At 41.9% G+C, this 27,184-nt stretch overlaps 1 protein-coding gene across 3 annotated transcripts in view; it reads right to left on the bottom strand.

The window, feature by feature from the left end:
• Nucleotides 1–153: 153 nt before the first annotated feature.
• The window catches only part of ZFAND3 (zinc finger AN1-type containing 3), a 398,518-nt gene continuing 371,487 nt past the window's right edge, over nt 154–27,184 (bottom strand). For all 3 annotated transcript variants that reach the window (XM_069073600.1, XM_069073601.1, XM_069073602.1), the window contains one exon: nt 154–4,641. In XM_069073600.1, coding sequence (XP_068929701.1) covers nt 4,487–4,641 — 155 coding nt within the window. In that variant the 3' untranslated portion in view covers nt 154–4,486. The remainder of the gene's footprint in view (nt 4,642–27,184) is intronic.

Below are 27,184 nucleotides of genomic sequence, written 5' to 3'. Positions count from 1 at the left end.
AAGGAAAGGGCAGGGATAGAAGGGAGGGGGGACTTGGACACTTACTAGCCACAAGTCTCAACCTCTCTGAACTCATTTTGTGTATAAAAGTAGAATCAATAACAAAGATACTATGTACCAAGGGTGTGAGAATGCTTTGTAAATCTCGACTACTTCTTTTTTTGAGGGTGGGGGGGGGAAGGAAAGTAAAATCTCTCAAGTAGGAACCCAGATCCTTCTCACCCAAAGTAGCAAAGCCAAGCCCTCCTGCCCTTTGCCCTGGAGCTAGGAGGCAGCTCCCTGATACACTGATGTGTGTCAGCAATCTAGGCTACACTAGGAGGTAAGGCATGGGGAATGACTGACTGAAAAGCATTTATTAAGCCCTTACTATGTTCAAAGCACTTAGGATACAAATAGAAAAGGGACAGTTTTGTCTTCTTCACCATTCTCTGGGACCGCAAGGACCCAGGGATTGCCAGAATTATGCTGATTACAGTTAAGGATATTAAAATGAAAATATTGTGATGAGACAGAACACTGGACTGGGAGCCAGGAAGCCTGGTTCTAGTCCTGGATTTGCCAAGAATTTGCTTTGAAAGCTTGATCAAGTTAATTCTGCTGAGTCTTGTGAAATGATTCTGTGTCTCACCACACCTTTCTGGATGGTCTCTATTCCAGGGTACAAGGAAGTAATTCAGCTAAAGACAACAGATCTGGTTGGAGAAACTTGGGTCTTGTGTGTGGATTCCTATTCCCCACCTAGAAGCCCTGGTGTGCTAACACAGGTTAATGTAGATGCTTCTGCCGTGACCAGTTTTGAGTCAGGGAGCTATATTGTTTTCAGACAGAAACCCTGCTCAGCCCAAGGATACAGAGGTGAACCATAGGTTAAATCATTCTTGATGGAGATGGAGATAATGGTGAAGATTCCCCTCTAGGGCCCACAAATGAACTAGAGTCAAAGGGGGCAGCTGCAGCCCTCAGGGCTGTAGCCCATGAGAAAGTAAGTCGGGACAGAAGAGTTGGGTGGGAGTGAGGGTGCATAGGGTATGACTTGTCTCTGTCATTCCCCAAAGTTGGTTTTGGCTCAGAGGCAGGTCACAATCCTGAGATTTGGTTGGTGAGGAAGGACAATCGGAGAAAAGTTACTGTTCCCCTCCACTGCACCCCCCCCCCCCCAGTTTAGTAGCTGACTTCCCTCACCACCTTGTTGTAGTTTGCTCCTCCCACCACCTAAAGCCCAGAAGAGCAAGAGCCCCAAATAAAAATAAAACCGTAACTGGGCACTTCGGTCTGGGCAGTCAGCTAAGCCAAAGGCTATGGAATGATCCTGCCAAGCCATGCTGCAAATCACAGAGGTGGAGGACACTCTCCTGGATCTGAATGCAAGGCAGTGCTAGCAACAGGCATCCAGAGACCAGTCCCAGGCCCCTCCCACCACCAGGGCTGGCATTCAGGGACTCCTCCTAGCCCACCCCCACCCCATGGGGGTGGGGCAAATAGTGTTCACAGTTCAAAGAACTTTAAGAACTGTTCTAAGAAAACTTACTGGGTTATTTTCTGCCTTGTCTTCTGGTCCAGACCCCACACAGCAGGGATAGCCAAGCACGTTTCTGTAAAGAAACTGTTTCCTGGCCTAGGAGATCTGGTGGGAAATGAAGTCTATTTCATCATCACAAAGGAAAACAATTCCAACAAGTCTCCATGTTTTCAAATTTCCAGGTTTAATTCCAATGCCAACTAAACGTAGAAAAGATGGGCTCTCTGTGGGTTACACAACTTGAGTGGAGATAGGCACCAGGCTGCACCCACCCATTCCCACCCCCACCCCTGAGACTGTGCTGTTGGGGCATCTGGCTGCTATGAGGCTGGGCAGCTCTAAGGTGGTAGGGACAAAATATAAGAGCTATTCAACTGTGTTAAGTCACCACTAAGACTCAATTTACTAGGACCAGATCAACCTACAGAAAATTTAGGGCTAGACACAACTACAAAGATTTTGCAATTGGTGATCTGGGAATAAGAAAGCCTTGCGAGAGCAAAAAGCCTTAGCCTTGGTATGGGTTCTGTGCTTTGCAGTTCCCCAGATGGCCCCTAGTAGGCCTGGAACCCATCCAGAGAACTGGTGAAATAGAGAGGAATTCAAACTTTAATCTGATTGGTTTAATGGGTTTTTTTTTTTCAGCAGGAGGAAAAAAAAGGAATAAAGTTACAAGATTCTTTTAATATTTTCACAATGTTAAACTAAAACGGAGTTCTAGGCTACGTGTGTAAGTAAATCTAGAACACAAAAGGGTTAAATAAGATTTTGTTTCCTTTTAAAGTTACAAGAATTTAAGCTTTCCTTACATTTAACAAACTTTACAGAACAGACACTTCGGAGGAACAAGCCTTACCTCCTCCCCCAGCCCCAACCTTGACTTTCAATAGAGTGAACATCATCCATAGTGCACCAGGGCCTGCTTGCCAAGGCAGCTTCTCCCTAGTGCCACCTCTAAGCCAGCAGTGCCTAAGAATGGCAAAGCAGGCACAGTGCAGGGCAGTAGAGGGAGGATCTTGGGAGGCAATGGAGAGCTCGGGTCCAGTGTCCCCAGAGCAAGACACATGGGATACTGCCGTGGATAACTTAGTGGACAATGTGTGCTGAGGCTGTTTTAGAACAGTGGCAGGTGTGGGGACCAAATCAACTAGATCTTCTCCCCCTCCTCCACTGAGGAGCTAAGACCATTATTATGAAAAATATTAAGGCTGAAGATTTGTATAAAGGATTTTCTTTTGTTTAGGGGGGAGGCAAAGGAAGCGGGGGGGGGGAAAGGGAATTATTTCCTATTTCCCCACACATTTTATATTAAGAAACATTTCTAATTCCCAGGTCTTTTACTATAGTTCATTTGCAAACATACCATTGCCCTCTCTTCTTTTTAAAATCTAAATTGCTGGGGTGAACTATTTTAGCAGCCTAAGTGTAGGGAGACCCAAGTGGCCTCTTAAGGGACCTTCTTACTGTCCACACAACTGAAATGGTTTTAAAATTTTATCATCTTTACTTGACCCAATATTTCAAGTTCCAGGTGATTCTAATCTCTCCCTCCACCCATTCATTCCCAGTCTTCATCCTCAGACCCATCCCCTCCCACAATTTTCTACAGTACCTGGCTGATAATTCTCTTGCAACTCAGGGGAAACAAGCCGATTCCCTCTGCTCTGCTTCCCTTCCTGCCTATCCAGTCCAAACACACGCAGGCCTGGCCTACAGCAATGGAACTCCCCTGTGCCCATATTAGGAGATGTGTTGGGACCCCTTTGCAATTTAGGCTCGGCAAGTGTGCTCAGATGTCCCTAGCCCACAGCAGTTGCTCTCAGGAGACCCAAACCTTCCTGATTTTAGTAATGCATGTCATATTCTCCTACTGCACATGACAGCTTATACTACGAGGCTGCATAGAAACAGGCGATGAGCCCATGTGACTATCCTGGTAACACTTTGAAGGTGAAAAAACAAACTCTGAGGACAGCTGCGGCTCCTTAGTTGTTCCCCAATACTGTTACTGACTTAAACTGTTTGCTATGAAATGTGTCCCCCCTTCAACCCTACTTCCCTGCCCCTGCCCACCAACAGTGAAGTCTAGCTACAGAGAATTGTCTGTAGAACCCAGCCGTCCTATGGCCACTGTGCTGTGATTTAGCCTTATTGAATCAATTATCAGATACCTGCACCCAACAAAGGGTAAAGTCAGTCAGGTTTCAGTTTCCCTGGTCAGTACTGATTCAATCAGGCTGAATAAGACCCAATATAGAGTCTATAGATTCTAGGTAGAAAAATGTATTTTGCAGACTAGTCTGGGGTGGAGCTAATGTTCAAAGCAAAACTCTCTCTTTTTTTTCTTCTCCAAGTGATAAAACAGATTTTCCATGGTAAGTCTGGTATAAAAGTTTTCGCTTTCCTCCCTCTGCCCCTGCCTTTCCAGCCTCCTAGGAACCCTGTGGGCCACCTTGGCAGCCACAAGCAGCCCAGGGACCAGGGGAGCTCTGGCTTCTGGGGCCAGGATTAAGGATAAGTGAGAGGTGAAAAGGCTGTACATTAAACACAGAGTTTCTGGCAAGGCCATGTGCGTCTTAGGAACTGTTTTAAACACCAGCGTCTACTCCTCTATTTACTTAAAGTCTCTGTCTGGACCATTTTCAGCTTAAGGCTTTTTATAAGTTTTGACTCCAGCAATGACATTTGCTTGTTTTGTTTTAAATCCACTAGCCATGCTCAAAAAAAAATATTCTTCATGTTTTAATTTTATACAGTGGCTAGCAGGCACCTTCGTAACCAGCCAGAAATCAATTTCAACCACCATCAACCCCTAAACTACAGTACCAGGACGGCTGGCTAAAGAAAGGAAACGGATTGGCTGTAGTCTGAAACGTGCCCAGTACAAGGTGTCTGGCTGACTCTGTCCTAAATAAGGCTAACATTAGTGAACTAAGAACAGGGTTTGGCTGCCGAGCTTTGCACTCAGGAGCAGCCCTCCCCGATGCGCTGGCAGGATCTCCCCACTTTCCGGTCCAGTTTCACCATTTTCAGGATGGCTTCCTCACGGCCTCGGCCCATGTGATCAAATGTACAGTCGTGCTGCTCAGGGAGGCGGTGTAACATACAAAACACATAACCTGTGGGGGAGAGTTGGAGATATGCCATTAATGACTCCTTCAACCCAGAAACCCAGCTCTGGTCCTGAGAATTCAAGAGGGGAGCAAAGGGGCCATGTGCTAATAGACTGACTTTCTAAAATTATCTTATTTAACAATGCCCTCCTTCCTTTATATGAGTGTCCATGTCCGATGGGGTTAAAGTGGAGGTGGGGCCCACGGCACCACTGAAGTGAAAAGGGAAATGCCTAAGCCCCAGATGCCAGCTCAGCACTTTCTCTGACACAGGGAAGCCATGTAACATCTATCACAAGGCACACCATCTATCATAGGACATGCCATTTCTAGGAAGCAGGAGGAAGGGGCAAATAAAATATATATCTATATAATTACTCAAATTACATTTTATCTCCCACGTAGCAAGGGCTTAAGGGATGTTGGGATTGAGAAAACTATAACTGAGTAACAGACCTCATAAGAAAAGAGATTATTCTGAAGTACTAGAAAAGGTATTTAACCCTCTGTTATTCCCATGGGGATACAGGCAGAATGGGAAAGGAAGTAGGGAGTGTGACATTGTGAGGGTCAGTTGATCTGGCACAAAAGAAAGGGAGGGGCCTTTTGGACAGGGAGTCAACTGAAAAAGATTGTTAAAGATAAGATGCCTTTTCCCAGAGAAGGGTGAGTACCTCACACATGAAGGAATCAATCCATACTGAAGACAGTCAGAAGACAAAAGAAAATAAAAGGTTTGCTCTCCCTAGACTGAAGTCCTTGGTTCTTCCTCATTCTCTGGGTAGGAAGGGAGATTTTCTGGTCTAGATTCTTCCCCCTTGGGCAGGAAGTCTTAGCAAGGGAAGTTTCTGGAAATGAGCTCGTTCTTATCTACATTCTATCCCTACCTCCCTTCCCAACCAAACTGGCAGTGTTCCCAATTAAGGTATTGTCTTTGGGGACATAAGGAAATTGTTATATGGAAATGTAAACATTTCTAGACCATGTTTTGCCCCACACTTCATCATCCCCCTCAAAAAACTGCCTCTAAAACCACCTTGGACCCTCCCCCCACTTCCCAGGTATCTCCAAACCATGCCCTCCATGATGACCCCCATTCCCTTCCCAGCTTCCCTTTGTGTATTTTCTTCCCCCGTTAGAATGTAAGTTCTTTGAGGTCAATTGCTTGCTTGCTTGCATTTGTATCTCGAACACTCTGCAAAGTACCTGACATATAGTAAGTGACTAATAAATGCTTTATGGTTTATTAAAAAGATCCTTTTCCTGATGACAGATTTCATGCATGTATTTGGGTCAAGGAGAGAAGGGAATAAGGCTGGGAAACAAGTAGGTAAGTTTAATGTTAAAAAAAAAAAGGCAAACCAAATTTTCCCAACAATCAAAGCTAACCAAAAGTAGAATGGTATGCCAACAAGTGGTCTTCAAGCAGAGGGAGGGTAAACATTTACTGGCTGTGTTGTAGAGGGAATTTTCTCAGTTATGAGTTGAATTAGATGACTTTATAATTCTGTAACATTATGGGGCTAGGAATAAGGAGAGACAGACAAAACTGGGCAACAGAATTAGGCCAAATAGCCATCATCACAGTATTCTGATCACATTAATCCCCTACTCAAAGTCTTTCAGACACTCTGTCCTACCATTCAGTAAAGTCCAAACTGCTCAGCCTGGTATTTATAGCACTCTACCTTACTTTAATAGGCTTCTCTCATATTTCTCTAGCTCATGTACTCAAGATTCTGGCCACAAAAGAAAACTGTTTCCTCTGATCCTAATACCATCTCCTTACTAACCAGCTCCCTTCTCCCCCGCCCAGCCAAACAGCTCCTCTCTCTGTTTACATTTTTCCTAATATAATCAAATGTTACTCCTTCTGTAAAGTTCCCCATGTCCTGCCTAGTTAGAAACCCTCTTTTCCCCTCAACTGTGTTTTCTTTCTTCTTCCTATACATTTATTATATTCTAACAGGCATTGTCCAAGTGTGTCTATTCATCTTCATTAAATTATAAGTTCTGTGAGGACAGGGACTGTTGTCAAATTAAATGTTTTAAATTAAACTAATTAAATTAAAATGTTAACATCCCATAAACTTCATCTATATATTGTGTTCTATGGGTGCTGGGGAATAAAGTGTTAAATGGCATGGGAACTATCCAAAAAAACCTGGGACTGATCCCTGTCCAGCCTGAAACACCTACCTCAGTTTTTCAAACCTGGACTAAGTGTGTGTGTTGGGGAGAGGAATAGAAAGGAGGGACCAGTCCAAGTCTGGACATTAGTTTTGCCAGAAAACATGATTAACTTGGTGTTCTAGGAGAGGAGGGTGACATGTTTGACTGGGACTGATGTTAGGGAAAAGACAGATGAAGTTTTTGTCTCCTGAGAAACAGGAGTTCCCACTTGGTCTCAAAGCAAAGTGAAGATTAATGAGTTTATGTGGTATATTTACTGATAAGTTCATTACTTGAAGATATTGGATACCAGTTGTCTTTGTCCTAAAGGATTCCACAGTGGAAGCATGACAGCCTCAATATGCACACTCCATCTAACAAGCAAAATCATCTCTGGCTGCACATCTTTGACAGTCTGCCCACGGGTTCAGTGCACTGGTGGTCAGGGGAGGGGAAGGTGGTATTGGTTACTATTTTTGTCACTAGCTAGTGGATGTTTTCTTGTGCTTCAAGGATTTGAAGGATTGGGGAAAAGAGCACCTGTCCCCTTTTCCTTTTCCCTCCCTTTGTTAGGACAGTAAGAGAATAGGGGAAAAAAGGTCCCAGAGTCCCTGTCCTCCTTTGATGAATTGTGCTAGGTTAATAAGAACAGCAGAAAATAGATGACAATGGGAATTAAGCCTGGCTCCTGGCTGGGCTTAATACCTCATTAGTCAATGATGGGCTGAGGGAGAAAAAGGGTGCAAGGTCTTGTCCTCCCTCCACAAATTCCTCACTCCCTTTTCAACCTCAAGCTCACTCACCTTTCCTATCACCAATCTCAAAGCTGCCTGCTGCAGGCTTTCCACACTGGAAGGGTAAATGTATGTTTGGCTACCTTAATAAGAAGCTGCCTTTCCTCTACAAAAGCAATAACCAGAACACTGAAGTCACTGTGTGCTCCTCCCCTTCCTTACTCCACTATAAATTCTGGTGACAGGAGCCCCAAAATTGGGACATACCCAGGACTTTCTGTGTCCATGGACCATGCCTCCCTCAAATCACATCTTCTCTTCCAACCTTTAGGTCTGATCTATAAAAGTAGCAAAAACAAGTTAGGTTATGGGAGCTGAATTGGTCACAATTAAAATAAATGGCATTGCCATACACTAGGGAAAAGTCCAGAGAAGTTTTAGAAGGTTAACTTCCCAAGTCACTACACTGAGGTTATTAGATGGCAAAAATTAAGCTCAATTCCCTCTTCTGTTAGGATCATTCGCTGAAAGGAAATTACATCCTGGAACCTGTCCCAAATGCTGAGTGTATATTATAGGCTGGAGACAGCTAGCAGCTAAAATACATTTCCACATTAGATAGGTACAGCAGAACCTATCCTAGCCCACACACTTTGGGGGTGGGGTGGGGAGGAGGAAGGTAGGAGGAGACAGGGATGGAAATGAGGATGATTAGTGGGTTCTGAGGCTTAGTATTCTTTCTGGTGGCTCAAACATTTGATTCCAAAACCACAGAAATTTGGACTTCGGAGGCCCAAGATGACAATGAAAAGAAAGATGAGTTCAAGTTGGTGGGAGAGCAGCATGTCATTAACTTAAATGATGAAAACATATTCTAAAAATCCAAAGTGGGGAAAAATTTTCTGCTGCCTTGATTTCTTGCTAGGTAGCACCAATTACTGGGAACATTCAGGGCAGATCCTGGTTCTCATAGACAAACAAATGAAGGGGCCTGAAGGGAGGAAACTCTAAGCAATAGTAAAATTGGTTCATTTAATGGAATATTTCTAGATTTATTGTGGGGAGGGATTGGGGGGGATGATGTTCAAGAGTACAAAAAATTTTCTCAAGTCAAAAATAAATTTAAGTTCACTTTCACTTATAATGGACTCAGATTTATAGGGCTGAAAGAGACCTTGGAGACCAACTAATTCAATCCACTTGATTTTACAGATGAGAAAAATGAGGCACAGAGAAGGGAGAGATTTGCTAATGTCACAGACCTAGTTATTAGCAAATCAAGGACTGGAATTGTAAGTTTCCCAGATCCCAATCTAGTGCTCTTTCTCCTACAACACCAACTGGCTTACAAAGATGACAATGAAAATAAAGATGGGTTCAAGTTGGTGGGAGGGCAAGCTAACTTAAGTCACTAACTTAAATGATAAAAATCACTCTAAAATCCAAAGATGGGAAAGTCTGGTGCCTTTTTTCCTACACCATACTGGCTTTACAACAATTTTTGAGGGGAAATGCTATGATGGTGACAGCATGTCCCAGTCCCCAAAAGGTTAGGAATCAACAATATCAAGCTAAAATGGCAAAGAGAGAATTCCCAGGACTTAAAAGACTTAGAAAATGCAGGATCAGAAAGCCCATGGCTTCTATGAGGTCTAATTTTACATGTCTGCTCTTGCCAAGCCAGTCCTGTCCTGATTTTTGCCCCCTGGTTAATACCTGCAGCAGCAGTCCAACATACTCAAGAACATTTTCTGGACAAAAACACTATCATGAAATCTTGATCCAGAAAGTACAGAAAAAAGAAACATCACATTTAGGTTGGGCAGCACCTATGATCTATTTTGGGTGAAACTGTATGATGAGAAACTTAAGAACTTATCTGGATAATCGATTTGTTGCTACTTTAAGGGTGATTTTGAGTTTTTGGCTTGAAAGTGAAATGCTCAAAAGTAGCTAAAAGATGGTATTCTAGGGCCCAAGGCACACCTTATGCACATATTTACTGAAACGACCATTTTAGGGACGAACATTCAAAAGCCCTTTAGACTAAGGTCAGGACATACCAAATGAAGCTGAGCAAACAAAGCAGTTGTGGAGGCATTGCCACAAATATCAGGCATCTCCAAACCCTTCCTGTCACCCTTCCAAGGACTGGCCAGTTTAGGAAGGCGACTTCCAAAAGGAAAGAACGTGCACGCTCCACTTAGCAGGGGCTATGACAGCGCTTGTGTCGATCACATAAGGTTTAGCATCCTTGATTCAAGAGACTGGTCAAACTGATTTAAGGAGGTATAAGAAGAATCCTATATTAGTGGAGAAAATAAGAACTAATGGTTTGTTCAAACCACTATACTCCTATAAAAGTGGAGGACAAGAATTTCTGAATTGGATTCCACACAAGGGCAGATGCTTCTGAAGGAGGGAAGAAAAAAGGCATATGGATATATGAAGAGTGAAATCTACAAAGTGGAATCAACCCTGCCCCCAAACTGTGACTTGTTATCCCAAATGAACCCCCACTTCTCCTTGGATCCAGCAGACTCTGGAGAAGCACTAAACCAGTAACTGGGAATAATACTCCAAGCTGTTCTAAAATTAAACGAGTATAAAAGAATTACACTGTGGCTCATTCTTCCAAGACTAATAACTGTTTGACTCAAAGCATTTCTAAAAATGTTAATTTGGTATGAATACAACATTTAACCTGACCTGCAGTTTTTAAGGTAAATGTTGGAAATGCTTAATTCAGACAGCTCCTTGCCATAGCAAAATCTCCCTTTCTCTGATACAGGAGTGTGAGTATGGAAGAAGGCTCTCCTCTATGCTGGCACAAAATTGGAAGCAATTCTCCCAAATGCCACCATTAGCAGAAGATGACACAACACCCAGCACCTCGCTGTAAGTGCTATAAAAACTGTAACGACATTTCTTGCTTCACTAGTCTGAAAAACCTGTAATGCTCTGATTTTGATTCAGTGGCCAAAAATAAAGTGCAAAAGGAGACTCTGTTCCACTTGGTACAGGCTGTGAACCACATGATGGGGGCAGGAAAAGTCTTAGAATGGGTATAAAATGAGGGAGGCTAGCTAGGTAACACCCTCTTGTTCTTCTTCTCTCTCCTCCCTCACTCCTGGCATCTTCTACCAAAGACTAATTTTAGTTGGCTTACAAGAGTTAAGAGAAGATGGGGCCGCTAGGTGGTGCAGTGGATAGAGCACTGGCCCTGGAATCAGGAGGACCTGAGTTCAAATCTGGCCTCAGACACTTAACACAAAAACTACCTGTGTGACCTTGGGCAAGTCACTTAACCCCAACTGCCCTCCCTCCCAAAAAAAAGGAAAAAAAAGAGTTAGAAGAAGAGAGGGAAAAAAAAGGAATGAGAGGGAGCAAAACTGCTCTGGGGAATAGGAGGCCCTCAGATCTTCAGGAGAGAGTCGCTGGAGTTATAGCTCTGTGAGGAATCAGTGCTAGACTTTTTCCAAAGACACAAAAGACAATGCTCTTACCCTTCTCTTTCCCATGTATCACCATCCCTACTCCAGACACATCTACTGTGAGAGAACTAATATCTACCAGTGTTTTCTCACAACAGCGTTATGCCCACCTTTTCTTCCTTTCCTTCTGGAATAGTAATTAAGTATTCCTTAAAAGCAGACAAACTAGTCCCAGGATTGGAATGGCCTATTTCCCTGACAAACTTTCCTAGTCACCCAAGGGCATAAAAAGTATCCATCCATGTACTACTGAGGCTGCTCTGAGTTGACAGACTTCTGAAGACCATATGAGTCCTCCTGGTCCTTCCATATCCTGTCCTAATGACCAGATGGGTTTTGCATCTGGAGATGGAGGTTAGGGGCTATCCAGAGAAACTAAGTACCACTCTATCCTTGCTGCTTAGCCTTGCTGTGTAAGGGCAAAGTCAATCTCCTTTTGTTAAACTGTTCAATGGCTTTTGAGGGCCTCATTTAGTGTTACCATCAAATTCGAGCTGAGAGGGTGGTGGCATTAGAGCTGTCTCCAACAGTCACCCACCCCTCTTCCACCACAGACTTGGGAGTTAAAAGACCCAAGCTAAAGTCCCTGCTCTAATGCAAGGTATAAGAAAGCTGCTTCCTCTATTCTTGGCCTCAGTTTTCCCCTCTATGATGAAAGTGTTGTCCAGATAAGTCTCTAAAGTCTCTTCTAGTTTTGACAGTTTATACTGGATGATTCTATAGTTGTGGTCTAGTGCTCTGATGTCTCTGTTGGAGATGCTGAAGCCTTGGCTGGGGAGATGCCTTTGCCACAGGATTGTGACCCTTCAGTTACAGGCAGCTGGTTCTCAGTTAAGACAGGATTCTTCTTCTTTTTTTTTTTTTTTAAAGCAATTGGGGTTAAGTAATTTGCTCAAGGTTACACGGCCAGTTATTTTGTGTGGGTGCCAAGTATCTGAGGCCAGAACTGATCCCGGATCTCCTGAAGCCGGGGCTGGCGCTCTTACTCACTGTGCCACCTGGCCACCCCAGACAGGGTCCTTTTGAAGACCAGCAATTCAATATAAAATGTTTACTGACCCTCCCTCTCCAGACTCTGTCAACTGATGCTAGAGTTAGGGTCAGAACTCCCTTGAAATCCCCTGGGGAGAGTAAATGGAAGTTATGCCAAAATAACTATGAGCTCTTAACATTTTTTATTCAACTTTAGCTTTGCAGAAATTCTGTTTGCAGCTTAATTTTTGAGTAAGAAGGCACTGTTTGGTGCTGCCAGAACTTCACAGCTCCTGCCATTTTTAGACTTAAATTAATTACACACTTGTTTCTTTGCAGACACTACATTTGGAGGTTTCTCAAAAGTGGCCCTTTTAATAAAACTATAGACCTTTGTTCCAGGGCAAGATTCAGCCCCAGATGCTCTGCTATTCATTTGATTCACTTCACTTACAAGAAATGCTTTATCCTTTCCTTTGTATTTGGATTCTAAATTGACAAAAGGTTCAAGGGGTACCTAAAAATGCTGGCATGCTTTGGGGACAGAGGTTAGTAAAAAGGACAAGTTGCTTCAGGTTATGAGGTATATGCAAAGTAAAAAGGAAAGGACTAGGTACTCTGACTTAGAAGCATCCTGTCCTTGTTTATTAGCGGGAGAACCTCTACACAAGGGGAAGCAATTTGTATTAACCCTTTTCAGTCTTGGCTCATTAAGGTTCACCAAGCATAGAACACTTGTTTAAAAAAAAAAGAGAGAACCCCCCCCCCCGCCCCGCAAAAGCCAAACCACAATGCAACCTGCAAATGTGTAAATCTAGCCCAACATGTCTGAATGATCTGATAAGCTCATTCCAAAAAAGAATCACATCTCTACTGCAAGATACAGGTTCCTTATGGCTCAGGACAGCTAACTGACCTCATAGCTCATTTGTAAGTACATGTTGGGAACAGCAGGTGGTCACAGGAAAGCTTGTTGGAAAGCACGAGCCATTTATATACCCAACAGCAGCAATCCCTGGATTATACTGTAGCCACTGACCCAATGCTCAAGGCACAATTTGTAGCACAGAAATGTATTAAAGGATCTTAATGTGTTTTATTTCATCAGGCCTATGGTACAGGCAAAGCAGCTGCAGGTGCTCCGGGAATAAAGCACATCTACTTTACATTCGGCTCCATCCTTGGCTTTGCATGATACAGAAAGTCATTACACTCCAAGAACTGGCCTGGGTTCCTGGCTTGTTGTGCTATTTGACATGTACCCTACTGGGGCAGGAGCAGATAACTAGTTGATAAGAAAAATTCTACCAGAGGTTTCCCTGTGGCTTGAGACTGCTTACTGAGAATCAAGTGATGGTGAAACCCCTACCCCCCCCCCCCCCCCCAGCAGGAAGGACAATTTGCATTTTAGAAAAAGCTATTATACAATACAACTTTTTAATAAAACCACTAAATCACGCTGAGTTGATTCTAAAACAGAGGCAATCAGCTGTTTTTTTTCCCAAATCAATTAAAATGCCAGTTAGACAAGACATATATGGTAGTCCAAGAAGCAATGTGATACAAGACAGAGATATGAGGAGCTTGTGAAAAGCTCTTAAACTCCAGCTGTAGGGATTCTGCTGCGATTTGGCGCATTCCCTTGGCATCAACCATTGCAGGTTTCTGAGAGAACAGACAGCAGCAGAACATAAAGTTGTGCTACAGGCCGGCTTAATGAATCTCTGAACACATTTTGTACACACTGTCACTTTAAAAGTATAAAAACATTTGCCTCGGCTGCTGACATCCTTTGTTGTTCTCTTTCCAGACAGGCCTATAATTACCCCTTCCCTCTACTCCATAGGGAGGGCTCATCCTGTCCCAGTGCCATTTCCTCAAGCAGCCTGCACTTTACACAATGTTCACCTGGAGAAAAAGGCTCTCAGCCCCTGACACCACTCAACCTGCTGCTGCTGACTTCTGGGGAGTTGAAACCAGAAGTGTGCAACAATATCTGAATTGCAAGGAGCCCACTTTGGGACAACACTTTAACCCCTTCCCAACTAACAAGGAAGAGGACACTTCACATTATGCTAAGCTGTTTTATCTGGAGATGAACATATATTTAAAAACCAAGAGAAACTGGCTCCAGGCAATTTCTGCCACAGGAATAATAATTTGCTCTTTTGTTCATTCCATTCCAGTAGCTGAGGAGGAAGGTATTAACTCTTTGGTGCTGAGATCAATCTTCAGTTGAGCCAAGCTATGAGATGCTTGACAATGTAGCTGGTGGTGTGGCTCCCAGGCCCTCTCCACATGCCCCCTCCCGCCTCATCACCCCACACTAGCTCCAGGAGGTAGGCTGCCCTGACAGATGTGCTCTGCTGACCTTACTCTTTCAGCACTTTCTTCTGATTTGTTTGACTTTCCTTTTGGCATTTCCTTGCCCTTTAAAAGATTATCTTTTCAAACTGGGCAGAATCCGCCTAGAAAACTACCAACAAAGCTTTGACTGAATTGCAGGCTGTTCTTCACCCAGAGCCCTGGCTGTGGCTGTCTTGGGTTAGAGGTGGGGGCTTTGCTGTATTCTGGACAAATATTTCATCTGGGATTTCTATGGCTGGTTGAGCCATCACCAAGGTGCTTTCACGTTAAAAAAAAAAAAACATTCCTGCCAAAGTCAAAGAATGACTAAGAGACACAGGAGTCTTAGGGTACTACTAAACTGCAAATGTCAAACTAAGATTTCTGCGGCCTAGAGGAGGACAGCAATCACTTCTGTGTAGCACTTACTCAGTATGCTATAATTAGGGAGCTCTGTGGAAAAGAGCAACTGGGTGGAGGTAGTTACTTCATTTCTTCCTCTGCCCATCGGCTTCAGAATCAAGCCGTTTCCACAGGGGCTCCACAGGAGGCAGCGTGGCACAGCGGAGTGTCTGCAAGTTATTACATTTGGATGCTCTTCCTGGCTCAGGACTTGGACAGTGTCTCACTTTTCTCTTTGGCCAGTAGGGTGCTGGAGAAGCAGCACGGTACAGGGAAGAACACAAAATTGGGAATCAGGAGATTTGGAGTCTAGTCTAAGCTCTGCCTCTAACTTGCTGTTAGACCTATCTGAACTCTCTAGGCCCCTCTGTAAAACGAAGAAGTTGAACTAGATCATCTCTGAAGTGCTTCCTAGCTCACATCAGAGGCCACCACTAAGTATTCTCAAAATTCTCCTACACCAGTTTACACGTTGGAAGCAGGATCTTCCCAGGTGACATTCTAACTTCCACACTCACTCCCCTCCTGCTCTGGCCCGGACAAATCCTCTAGACTCTTTGTGCCTGGGGATCCTCTTCCCTCCTACTCCTTTTCTTCTTATCTTCTTACCCTGGGAAACCTTTTCTGAACAACTCTAGAACTGAGGTAGGAGTTTCCTTTTTTGAACATGCTGTGGGGATACAGGCTTCATAGCTTGCTTGCCACTACCATAAACACCCTCCTTGGTGATACTGTAGATATATGATCAAAAGAAAGGTGACAAAAGATTTCTAATCACAACACACAGATTTTTAGGGAAACCTGATTGATTCAAATATACAGAGAATGAAGTAGGAAAGTATTGTGTGGTTGGGGACACCCTGAAGGGGAAATGGAAGTTTTCTAAGGAGAACAGAAAAATAGCTTCTCAGATACTGTGGGGGCTCCCTAACAGATATGGTTAGGAATTCTGCAAGCCTCCCTTTCAGACACAGAGCCAAAGGATTTGTGTTTCCAAGTTGAATCACGTATTGCTTGTGTTTCAAAGTGTCTTGTGTCTATTTTCCTGGAGACATTAAAGCTGGGAGCTGTTAGAGACAGAATGAAGGAAAGGTTTTAGACTACAGAGATTTTGAAAAACAAACAAGGTTTTAGCCCAATCTACCAATATCAAGCCTACTTTGAATTTTTGTGACTTACATTTTAGAGAAGGTAGAAAGGCATTCATAAAATTTATTTTGAACACAATACTCCAGAATATAAACATATTTCCTCCCCTATGTTCCTAATTCCCAAGCTTTAAAGTTCCACAATATTTAGCTTTTCAATTACAGTGGAAGGATAGGGACTGGAGAAATCCTTGCGCCTTAGCTGTCTGGGTTTATTTAAATGCTTCCTCCCCAATCCTGACAGACAAAGACTTCCTTAGCTGTAGATGAGTTTCATTTCTGAGGCAACAGAGAGAAGGTCAAATTTTTATAAATCAAGTATTATTTGGTGGAGTGGAGTTGACAGCTATTGGGGAGTCCCCAGACTGAAGGCAAAGAAGTTTGCCTGCCTAAGATTTTATTACTGTTCTATGTTTAGGGGAAACTGCTAATGCAGTAAAGATTGGGGTGGGGAGAGAGGGAGTAGGTAGTTCCTAGGTTAGACCAGATTTCCAAGTACTGGGCATATGTGAGGGGGGATGCAGGGTGCAAAAGAAGAATCCCCAACCTGGAGAAAGCACATTTATTATGTACACCTGATCCTTGGGTAAAAGAGACAAGACAAATAAAGATGCAGTTCCCAACTTTGTACCAAATCTGTACTCTGCATTTAGGTACAAAGAGAAGAATAACTTCTTATAATTGACTTTGTTATGGCTTAAAGAAATGGCTTAATGTTGTTTAACAATGATCTCTTTAGCCAGATATAAACTGTCTAGAATAGAGAATAAACACAAAACCTAGTAATATACCATCTACTTCTAATTATCCAGGAGGTACAAAAATGTAGTTGCACACAAAGTAAATGACACTAACAAAAACTATTTCTATCTGGCTTAGAAATGAATCAAAACATTTCAAGGCAGAAGATTTTACTTCTTAATTATCATTTTTAAATTGCTAATATTAAAAAATTTGCTTTTCTTGACCATCAGTCAAGGGAAATGTCCCTCAGATAGGCAAGGTGGAATGGAAATGCCGTTTTGGAATTTAAAAAGCAATCTAGTCAAGCATGGAGAATCGAGAGGCGATTTATTTCTACAGCTATGCATCAACATTCATTGGTCTGCCCTAATCCTTGTTATTTTGAACAGCAGTTTCAAGATCATTGGATACAATTTGCTATTGTTGGGGATAATTGCCCAAGTTCAAAGTATGGATAGCTTAAAGTGGGGTAAGAAAGGTAAAGCAACTTTGGCAACATTGTATTTTAAATACAAGATTTCTTTTTTCTCAGGGTAAATGTAGCATAGACCCTAACACTGGTCAAGTTCATCTTTAATATCAATGCTGGGGATGCCCAAATCCTCATGTTTTCTGTCTCGTAACACTACTACCCACTGCCTATACTGGTGGGATGATAAGGACAGCTTTTTGTACAGACAAAACCAGTATCTTTCTGCTACTATAATAATGAGTGAATATTGCACACATCCCTTTAATCCTGCAAGATCATTTAATCTATACATTCCAAATCCCACATCTCTCCTCCTTTTCATGTCTTTACTCCTTGAGAAGGCCATCTACAGTCATCAATTCCACTTCCTTTCCTTTCACTTTCAACTCTCTGTGGTCTGCCTTCATCATTCAACTGAAACTGCTCTCTCCAAAGTTATCAATAACCCTCAATTACTAAATCCAAAAGCCTTTTCTTAATATGAATCCTTCTGGACTGACCTCTTCTTGATACCGTCTTCTCTCTAGGTTTTCAGGACATTATTCTGTCTTACTGGTCCTCATCATCTCAGGTCTGAACTGCTTACAATAGTCATTTGGACTCCCAGTCACATGCCTCTTCCTCCCCACCCCCTTCAATCCATCCTCTACTTAGCTATCAATTTACTCTTCCTAAAGCAAAGATATGATCCCAAGCCCACACCCTCCCCCTTTTCACTCAATAAGCTCCAGAAGTTATCTATCACCTATAAGATCAAATATAAAATCCTCTGTTTGGCATTCACAACCCCCTCTCCCACCCCTTTTCTTCTTACACCTTATCCACCCCTCCACCCCTCAGGCCAAGTATTCAGTGATCCAGTGATATTTGCTCTTCCTCAAACAAGACAATCTATCTCTTCCCTCCAAGAATTTTCTCTGGCTGTCCTCAAGGCCTGAATATGCTCTCTACTCCTTAATTCTGCCTCCTGGCTTCCTTCAAGTTCCAGCTAAAATTTCATCTTTTATGAGAAAAAGTCTTTTCTGATCCCCTAGTAACTCCCCATAATTGGTTATCTACAATTTATCTTGCATATATCTTATGTTTATGTAACTTTCTCTGTATCCCCCAGCACTTGGCACAGTGCCTGGGGGTCTTCTTTGCTCAATCTTCATCCAGGGTCACACACACTAACCAACCCTGAGGGTCTCCTAGGGCCCTGCTAGTATCTCACCAGTTTCCATGCATTCTATCCTGGTTTCTGTTTCTAGACTGATGACTCTCAGATCTACTTACCAGTCCTAACCTTTCTCTCCCAAATACATACTGGACATCTCAAACTGAATATTCAATACAAAACTCAACATGTTCAAAACTGCACTCAATATTCCTCCTACTTCACACTCTTGCAAGTTTCTTGCCAAGGACTGTTGATTTTCCCTTTGTTATATCCCTCACATATGTCCCCTCCCTTTCCTCTTTTGACACTATCCTCATACAGGTAATCAGCACTTCACCCCTGGACTATTGTAATAGCCTGCCGGATGTTCTGCTTGCTACAAGTCTCTCCCCACTCAATTGTCAAATTGATAAAGTGCATGTCTGACCATATCACCCTCCTACTTTAAAAAAAAAAATCAGTAGCTTCCTTCCTGTCTTCAGGGTCAAATAAAAAAAATCTTCTGTTTGGTACTGACCGCTCTTCCCTCATCTCCAGTTACACCTTCCCTAGCTTACTTAAAATACCAACTAAAATCCTATCTTCTACAGGAAGCCTTTCCTAACTTCTCTTAATTCCAGTGCCTTCTCTCTTATTGATTATTTCCCCTTTAACCTTTACATATATATATATAACTTGGGAGCTGCTAGGCACTGTGGACAGACTGCTGGGCTTGGAGTCAGAAAGACTCATTTTACTGAGTTGAAATCTGGCCTCAGACACATACTAGCTTTGTGACTATGGGCAAGTCACTTCACCCTGTTTGCCTCAGTTTCCTCCTCTGTAAAATGAACTGCAGAAGGAAATGGCAAACCAGTCCAGTATTTTTGCCATAAAAACCCCAGATGGGATCATGAAAAATTGGATTTGAAAAAAATGACTGAACATGTGTAACAGCAATCACCCTAGCATACCCAGGATGGCTGCTAGCAACTCAAAAAGAGTTAACAATCTTACTTTAATCAAACATATATATTATTTACTTAAGTTCAAGGGGAAAAGTCAGCACCCTGAACTTCAGAGAAAACATAAACAGAGATTACAAGCAGACAAAAAATGCAAAGAGAGAAAATAACACAATTCAACAGACCAACAACAGCCAGGGCTTCTAACTGTCTGACCATTACATACATATAGTGTTAGTTACCAGAGAGAGAAGCACCAACATCTGGGTTTTCAAAGCTGGGGGGTTCAATGGCTTCCCAGAGTCTCATCTGGCCAAATCACACAATTCTTCCCATGAGTGAACCTCAAAGCAAAATGTCACCTCAGAGGTACATATAGCCTTTTCCAGGGTCAGAGAACATCGCAGCCTTCATGACCCACTGCCTAATTACAAAGTAACAAAAGGTGTGGGCCTTCCTGAAAAACAAGCCTCCCCTAAGCAAGCTTCTCTTGTTGGACTCCAACTGAGGCCCATTATGGGGCAGGGAAGATATGCAAATTCCCTTACCATTACACATGGACAACAAAAGTCTGATTGTATATTTGTCTATATGTGGTTTCTCTGATTAGACAGTGAACTCCTAGAGAGCAAGGAATGTCCTTGACTTTCTTTGTATCCTTAGTGCACAGTGCCTGGCACATAGTGGCATCTAGGTGGTACAGTGGAGAGAACGCTGGGCCTGGAGTCAAGAACACCTGAGTTCAAATCCAGTCTCAGACATATACTGGCTCTGCTCAACCACATGGTTCATCCATTCATTCATTTATGTTTGTTTATTGATTGATTGATCACAGGGTGAACAGAAGCACCTAGAACTACAAACAAAAATGCTCTATCCTATACTTCAGAGGAACACCATCATGAACCAACAGTCTTCAGTATTTCTCTCTATTCATCTAACAAACCTTTCTTGAGCACCTACTGGGTACGGGGCTCTGTGAACATAAGACAAGAGGTTACATAAAGCAAGAGAGATATGACAGAAGCTTATGTTGAGGTGCACCCTCAGTTTCACAATGGCAGAAGGGGAGAGACTGTAGGAATAAACACTCCCATCACAGTTAAAACTGGGGAGTGGCAATGGGGAACAAAAGGCACTCTGATATAAAAGGGGAGAAGGAGAACAAGCATTTATATGCCAGGGACTGTGCTGAGCCTTCACAAATACAGTCTCCTTTGATCCTCACAATAACTCTGTGAAATGGGTACAAAAGTCATTTGAGTCAACTGTTGGTGAAACTTCTATCACTTCCTACCAGATATACCTCCCTCCCCCGACTTCTCCTCTTTCTTTTCTCCCCTCTTCAAATATCCATCTGCACACTCATTTTCTCCTTTGTTGTTGTGGGCAAAACCCTAGATTTGAGGTTTAGCTGCTCTACTTATAAACCTGTGTGCCTTTGGCTCAACCACATAACCTTTCTGAAAATGAAGAAACTGAACAACAAATGAAACATGAATCAGAAACATGTATCAAGCACTCACTGTGTGCTCAGCTCTTCGGTAAGGGCTGGGACACAAGCAGAAAAGTCAGATGGTCTCTATCCTCCAGGAGCTTCCATTCTAATGGGGGAGGGGGAAGAAATAAGCACACACGGAAGGTCCTGAGTGTGCAGGAAGCAGACTGATCACTAAAATGACAAGATCTTTTTCACATACACTACTTTCTAACCATGTCTTGTCTGTCATGGACTTCTGGAACTGATTTTCTGAACCAAAGTGTAAGATATGACATTTATCCTTACTGAATTTCAAGATATCTGACTAACTACAGATGTTTTACCCTGCCAAGATCTTTTTGGACACTGATTCAATTTATAAAATAAAGGAGCTGGACATGTCTTTTAGTTCTAAATTCTATGATATTACTCCCACTTCTCCCCACATACATTCAATTTTTTCTTAATATTTCTATTTCCCCTTGTGCCCTATGGACAATATAAATCTATTTGGTTTTATCCTGCCAGGAACAGGTCATCCAGAAGCAATGATCAGTCCCTTCAATAGTCCTCCAGGTCCTATAGGGAGTTTGCTGTTATCCTAGCATAGTGCCCTGTTTGGGAATTCCCAAGCACTAGTGTAACATGGTAGAGTTGAAGTTTAGGGTGGAAAAAAACCAGGAGTGTGGAGAAGTCATGCTTGGTCATACTGATTGTCATCCATGTCAGATTACAAGGAGAAAAGGAGGGACACCTGCTGGTCTTCTCATGGCAACCAGAACAAGAATAAACAGCTTAGTCTACATTTTAGATTCTGATTTTATGCTTAAACTTGGAGGGCCGGCAGAACAACATCTATACAGACAATTCTTATTTTATGTAAATTTGCATTATGCAAATCTGATTTTATGTAAAGATTTCTGGAAAAAAAATCCACATTCCAAAAGAACACCTGTGTTAACTTTATGGTACAGTACACTGTGCTTTCTCTCTATTGCCCTCTTCCCAGCACTCTGTGGGCTCCCCCTAAAAAAAAAAAACAAACCCTTAAGAAAAACCTACTTAGAAGACTCACCCAAATGAAAGCAGAAAAATGGAAGTTCTGAGAGAGACCACCTTTACCCAGTTCACCTACCTGCCCATGTGCTTGCCTGCCTCCCTGGCACTCTCCTGAGCCCCCGTGTTCCTCTTCTCAATCCTGGTAAGGTCTCGGTGTGGCTAATCCCAACCCCATGTGTTCCTCCTCCTGCTCTCCTTTCTTTGTCCCCAGGCTGGCCCCCTCCCTCCACAGGCCCATGATCCTCTTCCCCATGTTCATGGCCAAATTTGCATTACATAAAAATAGCTTTTTGTAGAAGTCTTATGGAACTGTCTGCTTACATAAAGGGAGAACCTGACATAGGCTAAGTGATATAGAAAGTGTGTAGTTTCTAAATGAGTCCAGCTAATCTATTTGTTCTTACCTACCATTTGCCATTTGTACCCCCTTTTGCCCCATTTCAAGTCAGGTCCCTCTCCCCCACTTAATTACCTAGAAGATAGACTCGACTGCTTTCTTCATTGTATCATATGTTCAGAAACTATGACCTCATTAACTATGCTAACCCAGACCTAGAGAATGGCACCTGCTTTTCCCAACGTTTGGGGTTACATGAAGAAATATTTCTCACCACATCTTCTAAGTGATGTTTCCTCTGATTCATTTTTTAAGGGTAGGTGGGTGGGTGAATGAAGGGGAGCAGGAATCATATTCAAACAGCCATCATGCCCTCTAGTAGAATTAGCTCTTTAGTAACATGGCGTCAATTGCAGAAGCCTAGGCAATTTGAGTTTGTCTGGCTATGTGCCAATGTCTATGGATCAGCAAACACATAGAATACTAGTATTCTATCTCTGTCAGTCTTGAGTTTTGTCCAGAGATTTGGGCCCTCTTGGTACAGTATCTGCCTACACAGGTCTTCCCAAAAGCTCCAAAGCAAGTTATCTATCCAACCAGGGCTTCAGTAGACCGAACCCAATATCAGCAAGAGCACATTTCCATACTGTTACCACCTGTTGGCTGCCCTACTCTTGGGTGCTACGTGATCATTTGGAGATTATTGCTAGCAATACGAAATACGAATAGAAAGCTATAAACTGACCAACAAGCAGCTATTTTTCCTCCCATTCACTGTTTCTGGAGGGCATTCATGAGGGGAAAATGGCTATTCTATGGGATGATACGGTCTTCAGGGTGCTGGGGTGAATGAACTTTCTGGAAACAGAAAGAAAACTTCATTGATGCTGATCCCCTCAGAGGAAAGGTGCTACAGAAATATAATCTAATAAGTTAACAATTCAGGTACACTGTTGTGGTATAGTAGTAATAGACATGGAAGTAGGGGAGGGGTGAGAGAGCAGGGAAGGTAAGAAACTCAGTACCTGCCTTTAAGTATTTTATAACTCACTTGAGGAGACAGAACCAACAGACATATAAATAGAAGTTGAAGAATACAGGAGAACACGCCAAGAAAAAGTGCAAATTAATATTGTATAAACTGACTAAATCTTGAAGGGATGTTGAGTAAATGCAAATTCTGAAGGAGGTTAAAGACACAGATTTGCAAAGGGCAAGAGAGGTAGAGGGTCCAAATATGCAAGTTAAATGAATATTATAAAATGTCCCACAGTGCTCTAGGTACCAATTAAAATACAAAGATGACAAGAACGTGGTTCCTGCCTCCAACAGATGCTTAAAGTCTAGATAGAGAGATAAACAGTGCCCATACAAATCAATCAGATAACAGATTAGTAAAATTTAACAGTGTTTACAAAGTGGCATTTTTTATTATTGAATGTTATACACACAAGAAAACAGATAAGGGAAAGATTAACGTAGTTTGAATAATCAGGAAAGTTTTCATGGAGGTACTAAGACTTGAGTCTTTGGGGAAAAACTTAAATTAGTTATAGACAAAAAATACCAAAGGAGGGATATTCTGGGAACCAAAGACAGCATGAAAAGAGGCATGGTAGGAGATAGGAGCAAGGATCAGCATGATGTAAGTAGACAGAGCATCTATTACGCACTTACTATGTGCTAGGCCTTGTGCTAACCACTGGCGAGACAAGCAAACATTAAGTCCCTACCCTCAAGAAAATTATATTCTAAAGGGGGAAGACAACACATAAAAGGGAACTAGAAAGCAGGGAAGAGGTTCAGATGGTTACCCTGTGAAGAGGCAATGTTCCAGGCAAGAAGAAAGAAGGAAAGGGAGTCTGAAGGGACAGTCCAAGCATAAGTGAGGTCTGGCATGACTGGAGTCTTTCCTGAAATGGTTGTCCTGGGGAGAGAGTCATCAACAGGACAAGAACACTCAGGTAAGAGGATTCTCCATGGTAGCAATGCAGCAGGCAAGAAGAAGGAGGGGGTAGTCCAGAGAGAAAGTCTACATGTGAAGGAGAACATAAAGCTTATTAGGAGAGGATGGATTTCCTTAAAGGATGGTTCTGGATTTGTGGACTTGTTAAGAAAGATAACAATACAGATCCCAAAGTGGGCAAAGGCAAAGAAGCAGAAGCAAGAAAGCAATCCTGTTCTGGTGGTAGAAAGCAGAGTAATTTCAAAAAGTAGAGGATCTAGGAATGGGAAGTCAAGAGAAATAAAATGGGTTAAACCATGGAAGGCGCTGAATGCCAAAACTCTGGAGGCAAAATCTTTAAAAAAAAAAAAGAAACAATAGTAATGGCTTGCACCACCCTCCAAGGTCATCATTAGGAATCTGCTCTACACTGTGACTCAAGTAACAGATAAGTCAGTGGAAACAAGAACTTTGTTCAAAAGAAGCAAATCTAACAGGAAAGATCAAATAACACTCTATCTCAATAAGATGTACACACCTATGTAGAAAACTCCCAAACTGTTGGAGAACAGGAGGGAAAAAAGTACAATCTGAGAACATTTTTTTATTGCTGCTGTTTAGTCATGTCTAGCTCTTTGTGACCCCATGGTCCACAGCACACCAGGCCCATTATCCTCCACTATCTCTTGAAGTTTGTCCAACTTCATGTTTGTTGTTTCCACGACACTATCTATCCATCCCATACCCTGTTGTCTCCCTTTCCTTTTACCTTAAATCTTCCCCAATATTAGGGTGTTTTTTTCAGTAAGTCTTGTCTTCTCATTAAGTAGACAAAATATTTAAGCTTCAGCTTCAGTATCTGACCTTCCAGCAAATAACCTGAATTAATTTCTTTAAGTATTGACTAATTTGCTCTCCTTGGGTAAGAATAAAATTAGGGAGAAATAGAAATGATTTATAATTATGGGAATGTCCAGCAAGATGGATGATTTTGTAGAATTACAGAATCTTGGAGTTAGAAGCGATCATGTAGTTGAACCCTTTTGTGACACCCAGCATAGACTAGATGATATCAGCCCTTGAAAATAATTTTTTATTATTTGTTTTTATGCCAGCTCACTTCAAATCCATCCATCCATCCGGCGTCCCAAAAGTCTTGGTGCAGGTTTTAAGAACTGTACCAAGACTTTTTGGACAACCTGGATTTTGAACTGAAGTGATATAAAAAAAAAAGCTAATACTTCAAATAGCCATCTGACACAATATTAATTTAATTTTAAATTAATTAAATTTAATATTAATACATTTAAATAGCTTTAGTAGCTAAGACATCCTACATATCCTTTCCTTTCCCCTCATAACATAGAAATTTCTTAAAAACAGAAGAGAAACACAAAGCAGTTCAGCAAAACTAAACATATCAACAAAGCCTAACAGTGTATGTTCAGCATATACTTTACACTCTCTGAAAAGAACATTTATTAAATGCTTTCTATGTGCTAGGCACCATGCTAAGTACTTTACAGATTTATCTCATTTGATCCTCCCTGGGAAGTAGGTGCTATTACTAGAGGTTAAATGACTTACCCAGGGTTATACAGTTAGTAAGTATCTAAGGCAAGATTTGAACTCAGACCTTCCAGATTCCAAGTCTGGTGATCATGTTCTATACTACCCTGCAGCCTTACCTTCTGGTGTGTATAAAGGCAAGCTTTATTATTATAATTACATGTTGCTTAGTTTTCCCTTTTTTTGTTCTTTCTAGTTACATTATTGTGGTGTATACTTTTTTCCTTGTTGTGCTTACTTCACACTACAACAATTCATTTAAGTTTTCCAAGGGTCTCTGAATTCTTCAATCATTTCTTCTGGTAGAGTTTGAGATATAATACAATTTGCTTAGTTATTCCCAAATGGGAGAAGGTTGGGGTGTAAGTAAGTTAAAAACTCAATTAACTACCTCCCCCACTGCCCTTAAAGTGAATGTGCCAAAATTATAAAGAATAAGCATGGCTCAAAAGAAAAGACAGCACCCACCTCTCCAAGGCAGGAAGTCCACAAGTGCTGCACACTGTACATGTTTTCAGACTTTTCTTTAATGTTCTGATCAGATGCTGATTTTTTTCTTAAAAAAAAATGCTATTTGTTATATGGGATGACTTTGGGGGGAGTAATGTTAACTCAGGGAAATTATGATGATGTAAAAATACTCCAAATGACAGCAATAACAACTTATTTTAAAAATATATAACATGCTCATGAGATAGAATCAAAGGTGATACAAGTGACTTCATTACATAAAGCCAAAAAGGTTTTGCACAAACAAAATCAATGTAGCTAAAAGTAGAAGGCAAAATTAACTGGGGAAAAAATCTTCACAGCCAATGTCTCTAACAATCAGATATCCAAGTGTAAAGCCAAGCACAAGCAGATTTCCAGAAGAATGCTACTGTGAACAGCTTTTAAAGGTTCTGATTACATAGTAATCAGAATAGAGTGAACACTCTATTCAATAACAAATCAGAGCAAAACATTCACAGTAAATCAAGGAACAACATTCATAATGTTACAACTTACCATAGATAATCAAAATATAGCATTCACAACAACTTATCACAGAAAATGGCCACATAGTTTTCACCACAGTGGTTATAGAGTTTTGAACATATAATCATTTAGTCAATCAATCACTTAGTAACTCAATCATTCAAATCATCCTTAGGGGGGATTGCCTACTTAAGGATCATAAAATACAATAGTCAAAGTTCACCACTCATGGGGCACACTAAGTTACAATATCAATCACTATTCAGCATTCTCTTAAAGGGTAGTGTAAAATACACAGGCCATCCACCCCTTAGTCACAAATAAGTTACAATCTTCTCAATCAGTACACAGTATCCAAGTAAAGTCTTCTTTCAGCTTGACTCAGGGTATCTCAGATTCCCTGACTCCAGCTCCTACCTGGGTTCAAAGGCAGACAGCTCCCAGTTCCTTGTTCAGCTCTCTGTGCTGTTCCTGTTCCCCGATGAAGCTCACAGTGTCCAATTCACTTTAAATCCTTAACAGTTTCTGTTTCCGGGAAGTCAAGGCTTAACAAAGCCACAAACAGGTTCATTCAAAGTACCACTATCACAGTCA

This window comes from Petaurus breviceps, unplaced genomic scaffold, assembly GCF_028583685.1.
Source record: "Petaurus breviceps papuanus isolate PSGF00001 unplaced genomic scaffold, PetGlider_PUasm1.0 90865, whole genome shotgun sequence".
Lineage (NCBI taxonomy): Eukaryota > Metazoa > Chordata > Mammalia > Diprotodontia > Petauridae > Petaurus > Petaurus breviceps.
The sequence above is the reverse complement of the archived record's forward strand: the minus strand, read 5'-3'. Positions and strand labels throughout refer to the sequence as shown.